Raw genomic sequence first — 16,140 nt, 5'->3', positions numbered from 1 at the left:
TATCTGAATTACCCTCCGCAAAATTGTAAAGCATTCCAGCATGCACTGCATTTTGTAACCACTCAACAAATTCTTATTCAGTCATAGCCTCCATAATAGATGGTATACCATCTCCTCTTTGCACAATATTCATTCCTTTTGCAATTATGCACGTAAAAGTAGGTTAAAGTAATGATTTTAATATATGCTATTAGCCTTCTTAAGGGTTATTCAAAATTTCATCTTGGTTGGTAAGTTTTTCTTGCTACATATTTCTTCTATTAATGGGGAAAATCCACTTTTTCTTTGCAACAATATATATATGTATAATGTTATACGTAGTATTGTTTTTTTTAATAATGTGACTGGTTGCAGTCTCCAAAGGGAAGAACAACATCTCATCAATGCTCGAGTTAGCAAGATATATGTATACTCCTGACATCATTCTATTTTTTATAGCATGAGATTTTCTTTTATATGCCTATCAATTTTTAATAGTATTATATAACATTTTTTCACTTAGTTTAGAGTATGAATATTGGATGGATTTGATTTGGTATATTATAAATCATGAGTTAATTGTTTAATTACATGATTAGAATGTAAGAATTTCGTGTTTAAAGTCTTCAAAAAAGGGTGTAGTTATCCTGATACAGAGAGTACATCTGCAAACAACATTTTTTCCTACCGTTAATGGTGAATGCTTGATTTTGGGGTATTATGTTTGAGTGAAGTTCCTCTACTTTTTTGCAGTGTTGATTGGATGATATAGGAGACAGTACACCTATATTTTGGTTCAGGACACAAGATGATCATTGATGAGACTTCTCTTAATGTATGACTTTCTGATTTTTACAATATTAACCATCATAACCTTGATGCGACATCTCTTAAAGGTATGTTTCTAAATAAAGTTGCATTCTGGATTGCGGAAGATGTAGTTTATTCGTGTAAATGTCATTGAATCTGAATACCATTTGTCTTCTAATAAAAAATACTTTTGTAGCCTAATTTAAGAATATATATACCATATATTATAGTCACTTGGTCTTATACTCTTATCCAAACAATGAATTTACGTTCTATTTGTAACTTTGCAATACCTGACAATAACTTGCCTCATTTACTTTTACGATCACGGGGAGATTTGGATTCGTCTCCTCATGCGGCAGCAGGAAGATCTACAAAGGAACATTGCCCTATAAATTGTTGATAACTAGACTTCATAACAAGAGTGAACTTACCTAATATATTTTGTATCTTACGAATCTTTCCAGAACATAAATAATTATCATAGAATTAGAATATGGTTCAATACTTGGCAGAACAGAACTCCTGCTTCACCTATAGTCCCATTGACATTACTTTACTGTGATTATTTATTGACAAGCAAGAGGTGTGATTTTTTTACTAAAATATAAAACCTTCAATTTTCTTTTTATAAATTGCACTTTTGAATCATTTTTACCCTTGCTAAATATTGAGAAATTATAGACTTTACTGTGACTCGTGTAACACATAAACAAGAATGACGGAATCTGGAAACTACAACATATGATTTTTTTTGTAGACTTTGGCATATATGTGTAGCAGTTTTCTGAAAATTATAAATGCAGCTAACTGCAGATTTATTAAACATATTTCTACAGCAAAAATTTTCATCAATATTCCGCATATTTCTACATATTTCAACAGTTTTCTGCAGATTTTATAACAAAATTCAGCATTAGTTTTTTGCATCAAAATTCTGCAGATTTACACATGTTTTTGCAGCACTTTTATGTAGTTCAAATTAAGGGTTATGTACTATTATTTGAGATAATTTTTATCCATTGTTTTGTTTTAGATTCACAGAGTAGCTGATGCCATGAGTTGGGGTATATTAATTCCAGATGAAATCATAATTGCTAGCCATATTTGCACATTCCAGTCAGCAAATTCAGTATGACTTTATCTTCATGTATTCTTCCACGTATCAACTATGCTGTTGGGTGGTTACAAGATGTTCTGATTTTAATACTTGAAAGAAGTATAATAGTTGGTGGTCTTTTGTTTAGATTCAATCTAATGCGTCTCTACACCTTCACTATTTGTGTAAATCTTTTACGTGTAGCCCTTTCATTAGCAAAAAGTCTACCAGCTTCCTCAAAATAATTAAATTGATAAACACATTCATGTAATCTTTGAAAATTAGTTATACACAGGTAGCTAAAACTATGCAGGTTAAAAAATATCATTTATACCTAATGTATCTAATGCCTTAATGATTTGAAGGCAACTACACACCAATTATACAATGTATTATGTATGGAGATAGATTACTTGCAGTGTGAAAAATAATCATAGGTGGTATTCATAACTTTCTTTGATGATAACGGAGAATTTTGTTGAGGTGCTAAATAAATGTTTTAATATATTTTATTATTTTTAAAATTACATGGAAATAATATATTTGTTAGTGAATTAATTGATAAATGATCATTTTTATTCTCTGAACTAAAAATCAATACTATATTTTGATAGAATGATGATGGACACTTTAATTTTCTCCATTTACTAATTTCAATTTGGACATGTTGGCACATCTTTGCTGCAACTAAGAGCTAACTATGTGAAAGAGTGGTGTCATAAGTTTGAGTTGGATTGAATCGACCAAAATTTTGCCACAACAGTCTTTGATCAAGAGAGAAGTACAGCTTTAAAGCACGGCTTTAGGGCAGTTTTGCCTGACCATCCTGGTAGCCAAATGCATGGACTCTGTGATATTGTAACTAACTAATGAAATAATGGCAAAAAATAAAAATTGGGTTGGATTAATGAGCTGGAAGAGGGTAAAAGTAAAGCTGGATTGTTTAATGGTTGTAAAACTTGTATTCACATGGAAGCTTGGTTTGTGATTGTTGACCGGAAATCTGCATGTTTGGCTTGACAACCGCAAAAATTAACAATATTTATATTGTTCAATTTATGTTGTTCAGTCTCTTTTATAACTTTAAATTCTTTTGTGTCTCATAGAAATGATCAACAAGAAAATAAAAGAAACAGCTTAAATGTATGATAAAAAAATATGTTTATAATTAAACTTAGATCTTACGGTTTTGAAGGCCGCCGCGTAGCGCGGCTTTGATCCCTATAGTTATAATTAAAATATGAATAATATAGTTAATATTAAATAATAATATTTTAACTACATATAAGTAAATATTAGGTATTGAGTTTAATAAGAATAAAAATATATGATAAATAGAGTTTCACCTGTGACGTGTACAAGAAACGTGAGAATGTGAGTCTGAAAGTTAAGCTCCCTTACTTCAATATTTCATCATATAAGCTGTTGAAAATGATCAATTTGACAATCACTCAAACAGTCAGTGATAAATAAAATGCTCTTAAATGACATATAAGTTAACAGATCGGTAACCCAAACAGCCACTTCTTCAGTTGTGAAAAAATCTAATTACAAGTACTCCGTGAAACGAAGGTAATAAAAACCAACTTTTATTTTGACTTGAATTAGAAGAGAAGTATCGTGTAGTACTTAACAACTTATATTTAATCTACGTGGAACAATTAACAATTTAGATTTAGTGTACGTTGAAAGAATTTAGTTACTACTTGTGACGAACTTGCATTAAATTTGTAAAATTACTAACATTATCCTAACAAATCAACTCTGTGATCCTTACCCCGAGGATGTTGGTTACAGACTAAGGGTTGTCGGTCGATCATGTGAAGTCGACCCTGACAAAACTGCAAAGTTGAAAGCCTACTTAATAACCTTCTCCTGGTGAAATTTGTTTATATTAAGTGTGTAACAGTTCCATAGATGCGTTTATTGAATGAGAAAGTGTAATTAAACATGCAGGAAACAGCACTTAATCATGTATGGATGTCATGACTTCTTGGAGAAAGATTTGGTGCTGCATATGAAATGACGAAAAATGAGCTCATTTGGATTGTCTCAATGATGCATCTGCAGGTAGATTATCATCCAGTATATGGTGAGAAACTAATTTAATCCACTATCATTTAACAAAAATTATAATTAGCAAATATTGTTTCAATAAAAGCTTCTGACGTTCTGCTCTGCAGGGGGGAGGCCTCTGAAATTGATAACTGAGTTGCACCAGTGAATCTACATCAGTTATACATTGTAGGTGGACCAAGCAATTTGACATGAATGATGAATAATACAACACCAAATAACACAAAATTTAGTATTTGTGTAATTGTGTTGATATTTTGAGTCCAATAACTTGAAAGTCCCACGAAAATATAAAAAGATAGCACAAGTTCAGTTTTAAATATCAATTAGCGTAAAATGCATGCGAGGCATGGTCCTGTATATTTATTGAAATATTATCTTGAACGAATATATATTTATATAAAAATAATTTTTGAATACGATAAATGATTGTTTTAACTTTTTATTAAATTGTCTTATTTTTGTATAGATACTATTAGAGCGGTATTAGACAACTTAAGTGGTGAGAGCGTATATTTTATCATAATGATCAATTTTAACTTACCCCGAAAATTTTGAGATTAAATATTTAATATAAGCTAATGATCCTATTTAATAAAAAAATTAAAACTATATCATATAACAAAAATATTTAAATTTTATTTATAGGAATATGTATCGGGTCACTTCGGAGTCGGAGAGTACTATCCCCACATCTGATCCTCGAACACACTTTGAATCCTAAATGGGAATTCTTTTAATCATCGATCCCGGCCGGAACGGGGTTTCTCACGAGAATGCAGGGAATAATTAAAAATAATAATTTTGTATTTTTAGTATATTTTTAAATAAAAAATAGTCTACTGATTCGTTATATATAAAAATATTGATAATATCTCATATTTTTAATATCAAATCATATTAAAATTGATTTGTAATGTAAATGAATGATAAATTAAAAATATATATTATATCATAATGTAAAACATTGATCAATAAAATTATAGATTATTTTAAATTTTTTATAATTTTTTAAATAATATTTTTTATAAAAAATTATTTAATAAAATATATAAAAGATTATCGGTGTTAACTAAGAAAATTTATAAATGTGAAGTGAGTGACAAAAATACGAGGGGTGGTATTTCTAAAATTTTATAATAAAACTACAAAAACTCAATAAAAAGGAGGCACATACATAATATAAACTAATATTTTATTTACTCAAAAATTAAATTAATAAAAAAATGAATTTGCTAAAAAAAGATGTAGTTTATCTAATAAGAATTTTGATGTAAACTCAAAAATATATGTAGCACAATGGTAATGATATGAGGTTTTTGAGTAGGGGGTTTGAGGTTTAGTAGATACAACAATATACCTATTTTTAACAAAAATTGTTTGAGAATGACATTTTTATAATTTTTCAACATAAAAGGGCAAAATTTTACCGCCATTAAAATGGCTCAATTTATTCATATTCCCATTTTAATATATAGAAGTAGATATAATTATAAGTTAAACTACGTAAACTAAAAAAACGGAGTTAAATAAATAATATAAAGCAACATTTTATTTACTCAAAAATTAAAATTATGAAAAAAGATTATGATTAAAAGAAATCATGTGGTTTATTAAAAAAAATTTTAAAGAGGATTCAACGAGACATGTAGTATAATGGCAGTGACATATACTTTGACAACAAAGATGTTAAGTAATGTTGTTATAGAGATTAATTCTAAACATTCTCTAGAAAAAAATATTCTGAAAAAGAAATCTAAAAAATGGAAACAATTAAGCCCATAAGTCACAGAGGAGTTGTTGCAGATCTGATATCAATAGTCACAGTTGATAACATAGTTCTTTTGCCGAGACACATGAATGATGAATCTTTCATTTAAACAAACATTTTGTGTAGTGCTCTAACTCTATATGAATAATGAATACTTTTATGTAAACAGTGGAGATCTAAGCTCATTTACCAAAGTTTGCTATCTTCAACAATACGGAAAAACATAGAAGCTTTTCAAATTTATTTTGTTACGTACAGTGGTATCTGGTGTTCTAGCCCCTCAAATGTAGAAAATACAAGAAAGAGGAATCTGAATCATGTCAAAAACAATGATACTAGTAGAAAAGTAGTATCCAGTACTTAATAACTTTGATGTGGTCTCTGTGGAACAAAATTAGCTATAACTTGTGACGATACATGCACTTGCGTTAAAGTTCTAAAATCGCAACAAAGCAACTCTATGATCCTTCCTTACGCTCTAGATAAAAAGGATGTCAGTTACAGACAAAGGGTTGTCAGTTGATCATATAAAGTCGACCCTGACAAACCTGCAATAAAAAGGATACTTAACCTTTTCTAGGTGAAATTTGATGCCTGCTTTAAGTATGTAACCGTTCCGGAATGAAAAAGTGTAATTAAATATGAAGGAAACAACAGTTGATCATGTATAGATGTTAGGAGTTCTTGGAGTTGGATTTGGTGCTGCATCTGGAATGACGAGTAATGACCTCATACTATCATACGGGGGTGTCTCAAGAATGCTTCTGCAGATAGATTATCGGCAAATCCAATCACCCACCACCGGTTTCATGTATGCACATGCAAGAAAGTATGCCATGGAATCTGATTTCATATGAAGCTACTATGCAGCATCCAGCAGGTTATCTTCTTCATTACGCCACAATAGTAATGATTTAGGGATATTACAGTACATGAGTAAAAACCACATAAAGTGAGAGCTGGAATAAGTCCCGGTTCATTGTGAAACGAACATTAGAAGATTCCCCAGAAAAAATTAAAAATTTGGATGACAATGTCAGTAACGTGAACTCAAACTTGAAGGTAATCTGTATTCACCTCATCTAGGTACAGAACTTACAAATGATCAACTTGCTGTCCATGGTCCAAATACTACAATTAAATGAAGATCATGTTCTGAATCTTCAAATACCAGGTGATACAATTCAATAGGGCTCCTCGTCTTCAACAGGATAATTAAATTTGATCTCACCACAATCAACAATTGTTACCGGCGTAGTAGTTGATCCATCTGGCAATCCAACATCCTCCATCGCCTTGACAATGTCCATACCTTGTACTACTTCTCCAAACGCAACTTGTTTTCCATCCAACCAATCGGTCTTTGTTGTGCAAATGAAGAACTGGGATCCATCTGCCCCCTTATCAGTATTCACCATAGACAAAATTTCAGGACCAGTGTGTTTTTTCACGAAATTCTCAGAAAGAAACTTGTCAGAACCATGAACGGATTCTCCTCCACTTCCATCGTAAAGAGTGAAATCCCCACCATGGCACACGACTCCTGGAATAATTCGGTGAAAACTGGATCCCTTGTAGTGTAAAGGTTTTCCGGATGTCTTGCTGATTCCCTTCATTCCCGTGCAAAGTGCGCGGAAGTTTTGAGCAGTGATTGGAGTGGTATCATAAAAAAGTTTTATTATGATACGACCAGATGATTTCAGTAGATATGGATATGTGTACATTTTGAAAAACAAATCCGATTCTTTTGAAAAGTTCAAAGAATACAAGGCTGAAGTGGAAAAGCAAACCGGGGAAAGTATTAAAGTTCCATGATCAGATCGTGGAGGAGAATTATAACACCCAAGCCCACAACCGAATGCGTACCGGACCCAACAACCCACCACAGGTCAGTCCGAAAAAGCTAGCGATTTGGTACATATTGGTTGTTGACTTGTATCCATAAAGGTCCCAAGCACTCTTATTCTTATCGATGTGGGATGTTACAAATACCCCCTCTTATAGGCTCGACGTCCTCGTCGAGTCACAAACACACATACGGAACCCGGGAAGTGCCTCTGCACTTCCGGCCGGGCAGAGCTCTGATACCATTTATAACACCCAAACCCACAACCGAATGCGTACCGGACCCAACAACCCACCACAGGTCAGTCCAAAAAAGCTAGCGATTTGGTACACATTGGTTGTTGACTTGTATCCATAAAGGTCCCAAACACTCTTATTCTTATCGATGTGGGATGTTACAAGAATACTTAAGCCTCGAGTTTACAGGTTTCTTGAAGGAGTGTAGTATCGTATCACAGCTTACTCCTCCCGGAATGCCTCAATGGAACGGAGTTTCTGAGAGGAGGAATCGTACCTTGTTGGAGATGGTACGATCGATGATGAGTCTAGCAGATCTTCCAATAGATTTTTGGGGTTATGCTCTAGAAACGGCTGCATATACACTAAACCGAATTCCAACTAAATCGGTTCAAAAGACTCCATATGAGATATGGACTGAGAAACGTCAAAGCATGTCATTTATGAAAGTATGGGGATGCGAAGCGTTTGTGAAACGCTTGGTCTCTAACAAGTTAGGACCAAAATCAGATAAATGTTTTTTGTGGGACATCCTGAGGAAATAAAAGGGTATAGATTCTATAATCCTACTGAGAACAAAGTGTTTATTGCTAGGACCGCTATATTTCTTGAAAGAGAGTTACTTTCCAAGAAACATAGTGGGAGAACTATAGATCTTGATGAAGATCGAGATGTACAAAATAATATTAAACCAGAGTTGGAAAGTGAGCAGGATGTAAATCAATATGTTCCTGCTCCGAAAATACAGGTTGTTCGTAGATCTAGTAGGGCTCGTCATGAGGCAGGGAGATATTATGAATTTCTCTTGACTCAAGATGATGATGTGATGCTCATAGACAATGATGAGCCTCTTACCTACCAAGAAGCTATGAACAGTCCAGACTCCGAGAGATGGTTAGAGACCATGAAATCCGAGATGGAATCCATGTATCAAAATAAAGTATGGACTTTAGTTGATCCAACTGAAGGGGTAAAACCTACAGGGTGCAAGTGGGTTTTCAAGAAGAAAACTGACATGAATGGTAAAGTACAGACCTATAAGGCGCGACTAGTGACAAAATGTTTCAAACAACTACATGGTATAGACTATGATGAGACTTTTTCACCAATTGCTATGGTCAAGTCCATCAGGATTTTGCTAGTAATAGCTGCTTACTACGACTATGAAAAACTCTAATGATCTTAACTCTTAACTCATTTTTTTCCTTCTCGTATGCAAATTAATCAGTTCCACATGATAAGTTGCAACTTGTTCAGTTGGCAGCACACATCCCCTTTCTTTAATTAAAATTGCAAATCATATATTAGCAAATTAGTAATACTCTTTCCAAAAGGAACATTTATTGGAACTATTACAAGAACATCAAAATTCAAAATACATAACACAAACACGAAGAAATAAAATAAAAACCATGTTCCGAGTCTTCAAATACAATTTCTCCCGCATAAACCATATTCAGGTGATACAATTAATTTAATAAGGCTCCTCCTCTTAAATTTGATCTCACCACAATCAACAATTGTTACCGGCGTAGTAGTTGATCCATCTGGCAATCCAACATCCTCCATCGCCTTGACAATGTCCATACCTTGTACAACTTCTCCAAACACAACATGTTTCCTGTCCAACCAATTGTCAAAGGTGAAAGGTGAAATCAAAGAAAACCTATTGTCCATAAGCCTCAGGAGTCATGTTTTGCCCATAAGCCTTTCCATTGATGAGCTGTCCACAGTCTGCTATGATCACAGGTTGGTTAGGCCTGTGAGAGTATGAATGAGTAGTAGAGAAAGCATTCAACACATCCAAGCCGCTGACAACTTGTCCAAAAACATTTGGGTAATGTTGTTTTAGGGTAGCACTGTCGTCGTTGGTGGAAATCAAAAAATGCGATGAGATGCTCCAGTATACATTGTCATAGTTTCTGGGTTGTCATGCTTCCTTACCGACTTCTCAACATCGAAGTTGTCACCATAGATAGACTCTCCTGCCCTATTTTCCCCTTTATTGATAATATTGCCTCCACTGACTTGGTAACTGGAACCCTTGTAATGCAAGGGCTTACTAAGGCGACCAATACCCTTCTCCCCTGTGCAAAGTGCACGAAAGTTCTCAGCAGCAATGGGACATTCATCTGCATATAGCTCCATTTCCATGCGACCCACCGGTTCTCCACCAATTGTCATATCGGAAAAAACTATGGGATTTGCCATTTTGCTGTGTTTATGAATAATTGAAATATGAAGAAGAAGAAGTGCAGAGTAGATGAGTACTTGCATACAATAAGAACTTTGCAATTATATAGCCATCAAGTTGATCAACTACTGGTCTTATTAAAAGCAGCTGTATTTTAAGAAAGTTTTTTTTGATCAAACACGTTCGTTACTCTTGTCTTCTCTCCTTGGCATTGCGTCGTTTAACATTATTTTAATTCTAAATGTTAGGTATAAATGATTAATTTTTGGTAGTTGTGGACGTTTTCACTTTGTGATTTTAACATCTTGTACGTTGGCTGGATTAAATAAATGTTGTATTCATGATTCTATAGTAGTCTAAGCATATGCCGATTTCTCGATTCAATGTTAGGTAGAAATTGGATGTCTACAAATAATACCAAGGAATTGATGTTAACTAACGCGGCAAACTTGCTTCAGCAAACAGGGGAAGTGATGTACGAGTGCGCTCGTCATGTGGCAGATATGATATTGATATCAGTCTTGAACTTGGAAGACAGATTGGTTGTAGTTCGTTAACCAAACTCTATCGCGCATTCTTCAGTTGTACTCGATTTAATAAAAAATGTTCTAAAATGCTCGAATTTGTATCAATAGTATGTGTAATCGAGAGACTATGTTGTTAGCTACAACAGAATTTGGTGTTCTAGCCCCTCAAAAGTATAGAATTTAAGAAAGATGAATCTGGATCATATAAAAAACAATGCCACTACTAGCATATCAATGACAGTACTAAATTCCTAAATTTGGAGTTACAACTTTTTCAGCTGTGAGCAAATTAGTTACTACTACTCCAGGGAACGAATTTAGTTACTACTTATGACGATACATGCACTTGCGTTAAAGCTGTAGAATCCCAACAAAGCAACTCTGAGATCCTTACCCAGAGGTTAAAAAAGATGTTAGTTACAGACAAAGGATTGTCAGTCCATCATGTGAAGTCGACCCTGACAAAACTGCAATAACTGAAAGAATACTTAACCTTCTCCCGGTGAATGTACTTAACCTTAATTAAACACAAAACTCATTCATTGATTATGATAGTAATCTAATCAAGCCACCATCAGAAACACAACTGCAATTTCAATACCAGAAAAATAACTAGGCACAACAGAAACAAAAACCCTTAATTATCAATTACAGTTTCTCATCCAGCTTCTGTTGTGTTTTTTGCACTGTGCAGACATGGAGAAGATGGAAAACTTGCATCATTTGTTGGTTTGACATGACTAGTAGTGATCGGTTAGCCATAGAAAGTGGATGGGTTTACACTAGTCATCACAGTTCTCAGGCTGTGGTGCCTGAGGCGATGAAGTTCGTGATAAGATTTAAGGTTGAAATGGTCTGATAAAAAGAAATCATGAGAAAGTTCTGGTTCATAGTAAAAATCTTGGTGAATGTGAATTTTGAGTCGCTCTCATTGATGTGCCCAATAATGGTTACGGTGACACTGAATTCTTTAAAATTGGGGATACGCTTAAAAAAAAGGTTCACAAGTTGAATTGCTAATTTATTATAAAGCTCCAGAAGTAGACGGTTAGTTTGGTCTAATTACAGGGTATGCTAGAGTTCTTTATCAGGTCTATAACACTGTAGTCTGCAGACATATATTTGAGGTCTAGGATGCATATACTGAAAAATTTTCTGATGGGTTATACCGATTGTTATGCAGCCTTGGGAACACTAGATCTCAGACCAACAAATACAAGTGTAATGGACCTCATGACTCTGTGGCTACAACTCTAACCCGCCAATTTTTAAAGTAATGCTCCATTCTCCTTCTTCCTCATTTTCCCTATGACTTCATTATAAGAAATCATACTCCCTCGTGTCTATTCACTATTCTCCCCTGTATTATTTCTTTCTCCATAAAATCTTTTTCTAATTTTTCATTTCATATCCTCCCCGTTCCATTTTCTCTAAGTGAACACAACCTTATAACACAATATGACACTATGAGGACTTAAAATATACATCATGCTTTTTTTAAGTGTTAATAGTTCATACCATTTATTGAATAAAATATTAATCACTAGAATTATTGCCCGCGTTGCTTAGGCAATTTTTTCATATTAAATTTTTACTTACTTAATAATGTTTTTTTTACTAATTTTATTTGTTCCTAAAATAATATTCGGCAGACAATTTTTTATTGTTAATGACATTCTTTATAAAAACGGAAATAAATATTTTTTGATTCGGTAAATTTTGTATTCATTAATCATATACTCGATGGTTAATCTTGTTTGTTTATTTTAATTCCTTACATATATAGTTTTCTAATAAATATTGTGATTTGTGATAATAATTTTTGAGAGTATATTTGTACCAGTGATTTGATAATATTTAATTTTACAAAATAATTTAAAATTAAATAATAAATAGAAGTATGTGATATAGTAACAAATATAGTTTCCTACTCAACAAAGTAGATGGATTTAAAAAATATTTATGGCATTGCATCATTAAGAATAAATATTTATGGCATTGTATAATTGTTTCTTCTAAGTTTAGCACTTGCAATGATAATAGCAGCAGGCAAGACAGTTGCTTGGCTGAAAGAGTTATAAAATTCCTGGCCGACATCGTCCCAGAAACGGACCTTCACCTTGTTTCTATGACCAAAATATAGTGTCTCTTAATAAATTTTTAACGTAAAATTTCTTCCTCATTTTTCTAACATATTCGGATGGTTTCCAATAAGTTATAGTGTTCAAGAATAAGATACTTACATGAAATGAGTAATCTTGAAATCAACATATGTTCTCCCTTCTAGACTATGCGTAGTAATGTTCTTCTCTTGTTTAACAGAGCATACCATACCAACAACATCTATCACAAAGAAATAAATTGATGAATGCAGGAGTATACATAGCTTATTCATTGTATTTACTAAAAAATTTGACACTGTATTAATAAATACCTATCAAAGCTGAATCTGCATTGCCCAATTCATGAATGTTTTTAAGATTAACAAACATGCATATATCCGGGGGAACAATGGTATAGTGATCATCAAATTTTGAGATTAAAGAAGACTTCAAAAGAATGATGTGATGATCCATCTCAAAACACCTATTGGTACCAGTATAAGCTTTAACACTGAATTTGTCAATACTATATATTTTACCTTCACACAAAAGGTCAGCATATTGTTTCATTAAGGTCCTGTCTACCCAACAATGAATACGTTTGTACTGATGCAATAAGAAATAAACGAAATTTCAATTTCACAACATTATGTTCAATATTTCAATTATGCAATAATTGTTAAATTTTTAAGCTGATAAAAAAGCACTCACATATTGATCAATGAGAATGAGATTTAGGCCAATCAAATCCCTAGTAGCTGGATGCTTTTCTTCCCACTTCCTTGAAACTTTAACTTTGATTATTGACATTTGGTTCCGTTCTTCAGACAATTCATCTAGGCCATAGTACTCCATAATGTTAAAGTGTGCAAATTTGTTGGGGTAGAAGTAGTAGAACTTAACAACTTATAAAGCATTTGTACGTATGAACCTCATTATGAACACTCACATATAAGGTTCTGATATGACATCAACGGTAGATATCTTCTCATCATATATTCCGGTATTAATCATAGTTCGATACAGAAAAGCAAAAATTCAAATTATGCCGGGTTGGAGAAATTTTAGATCGGTTTGAGACTATGATATATTTGCAGATGATATCAATAAGATTAGAGCTGATTAATTTTTTCAAATAAAATGGTTAAATTTTGTGTTTGATAATTTTGATATTGGTTTAAAATGATTTTCATATATTTATCTGATTGTATAATTTGAATAACACATTGGATTCCAATTTCAAGAATTTGGAATAAGTTATTCAAATTTATATATGATATGCCCCGTGTACTAAGAATGGAATATAACTATCTTGACCGTGAAACATAACAACACGAACATTTGATATTCAAAATTGTATTCAAAAATTCTTATAATTCCATTGGGATTATATTTAGTAGGTTGACAGAGAAAAATGCAATAGCTTTTTCATAATAGCCGATGCATTTATATTTGCATGCCGGTATAGTATAATTACATATTTTGCAAGTATGTCTATATATGAAATAACAGAATTTATGATCAAATTAATGTTAGTACTGTTACAGGAAAATAAAGTCAACACAAGGGTAGTTAAAAGATGGACATTAATTATGTATTAAAATTTTCTTCTAACCTGTCCTACTCTGCTGTTAAAGATAAATTATAATTAATTTCTTTCAATTAAAGTCCCACTATTAGTTCTAATTTCAAGTGAATTTTTGCATCAGTGGAACTGTTATTCCTCTCTCATTCGAATACGGTTATCTTCTCCGGGTACCTCTTCCTTATTGCTTAACCTCACAATTATTCAATCAATTTCATGTTGTGCATCCAATTCAATTGTGTTATTGTACTTTAATTCTTCTTATATGTAGTAGTTTCAATTAATTTGAATTCATTTATTCTAGGTTATATACTAATGGATTTAGGACATGATTTCTTTCATATCCTCTTCTGATTATAAGAAAGGTCGATTGGTATGTATTGCCATGTTTTCCGTCACTATTTCTTCTTTTATTCTAAGTTATATTCTTGTTGATGTTGATATAATATTATAAATTACAGAGCCTTGCTTTACCCTTTTATACTGAAAATAAACATAATTTACCCGAGAAGGTGAAGTTGCATGTCAAGCGTGATGCTGTTTGGGAGGGTAATTTCAGTGGGCAGTGTAAATATATTGAAGGTCTTCAACAAATGATGGTCTATTACAATTTAAAATCTTATCATCTAGCTTTGTTGCACTATCAAGGTGGTGGAGAATTTAATTTAAAATTTTATACTCCTTACGGTACTGAAATGAATTATCTTACTGAAATCTCTTCTTCCGATTCCAACCTCACTTGTAATGAAGTCGAGAACGACAAACTCAAATCTACTTTCCATTACAATGTTTTTTGTAACTTTATGGGAATATACAACCTGGATATTGAACCAAAGCATGTTCATGTCAGTTCATACGTTAAGGTAAAAATATATGAATAGTATTGTTGGTTCATAATTATTTAATTACAAAATTATAAAATTAATTACCGGTATCTTTTTTAATGCAGGTTCTCTCTAACTATGCTTGCTATAAATTACGATTAACTGATAAAGTTAAATTTATTAGGCTTGCTTTTGATGAACATGAGTGGAAGATAAGATTGAAATGGGTAGATGGTGAGAATTTTTTCAGTGATAAGTGGTTTACCTTTGTTAAAGATGCTAACATTATTCCTGGTGATGTTATTGTCATTTACAAAACAATATCTGCTTTGAAGTTCAAAATTACATCTTTCGCTAAAAATATTGTTGTTGATGATCGTTCAAACGGAAGTATGATTGTTAAATTTTCATTATTTTTATGATAGGGAACAATTTCTCGACACTAATATAAATAATTTATTGCTGATCAGATATCTTCGTATCTTCTTCATATGCAAACTTTTACAAAATCATGACTTGGGAATCTTTAGAAGTGGGAGAGCTGGTATGATTTGAATAAGAATTTACTTTAATTACTTCTAGTGTTGTCAAATAATATTAAGCTTTTTTACATTTACAGGAGCTACCGAGACTGTTTCAAAAGAAATATGGATTCTCTATTGGTGAAATTATACACATCAAACTTGGTGATTCTTACAGTACAAAGCTCAAATATTCTGCTGACGAAAAAAAATACATGGTCTTAAGCATTTTATTGAAAAGTACTCAATTAAGGAAGATTATGTGATATTTTTCAATTATTTGGGGAACTCAACTTTCAAACTTTCAGTGTATGATTCTCAACATATGAATCATTTTCGTGATTTTGTCGGTTACTTAAAATTTCAAGATTTCATGAAGCCTTTTAGTGATATAGATGTTCTTCATGTCTCATCCGACAGTGAAGATAATAGCACTGGTAATTTTATTTCATATTCGAAATATTATTTTATCCATTAAATCACAAATTCGTTTCTCTTTACCAATTCTTTTCCTTAGGAAACCATGGTATGTATATCATCCACTTATCAGATGGAACATCGGATTACAAA

General features: G+C 32.5%; 1 protein-coding gene across 1 annotated transcript; it reads right to left on the bottom strand.

The window, feature by feature from the left end:
• Positions 1-12,528: 12,528 nt before the first annotated feature.
• On the bottom strand, positions 12,529-13,495 carry LOC141714043 (uncharacterized). Its single transcript, XM_074517590.1, has 4 exons — positions 13,352-13,495; positions 12,973-13,246; positions 12,782-12,881; positions 12,529-12,664 (listed from the first exon to the last, which is right to left on the bottom strand). The coding sequence occupies exons 1-4, from the start codon at positions 13,493-13,495 to the stop codon at positions 12,529-12,531; spliced, it is 654 nt and encodes a 217-aa protein (XP_074373691.1).
• Between the last annotated feature and the right edge of the window lie 2,645 nt (positions 13,496-16,140).

This window comes from Apium graveolens, chromosome 1, assembly GCF_009905375.1.
Source record: "Apium graveolens cultivar Ventura chromosome 1, ASM990537v1, whole genome shotgun sequence".
NCBI classification, from domain to species: domain Eukaryota; kingdom Viridiplantae; phylum Streptophyta; class Magnoliopsida; order Apiales; family Apiaceae; genus Apium; species Apium graveolens.
The sequence above is the reverse complement of the archived record's forward strand: the minus strand, read 5'-3'. Positions and strand labels throughout refer to the sequence as shown.

What these genes read in the sequence shown, in the direction of transcription:
- LOC141714043 (XM_074517590.1), bottom strand. Translation starts at nt 13,495, where the DNA reads ATGGAGTACTATGGCCTAGATGAATTGTCTGAAGAACGGAACCAAATG. An exon ending in TCATTCTCATTGATCAATAT is followed by an intron (nt 13,247 to 13,351) that starts GTGAGTGCTTTT and finishes TTATTGCATCAG; the next exon opens with TACAAACGTATTCATTGTTG. An exon ending in TTCAAGATTACTCATTTCAT is followed by an intron (nt 12,665 to 12,781) that starts GTAAGTATCTTA and finishes TTTTGGTCATAG; the next exon opens with AAACAAGGTGAAGGTCCGTT.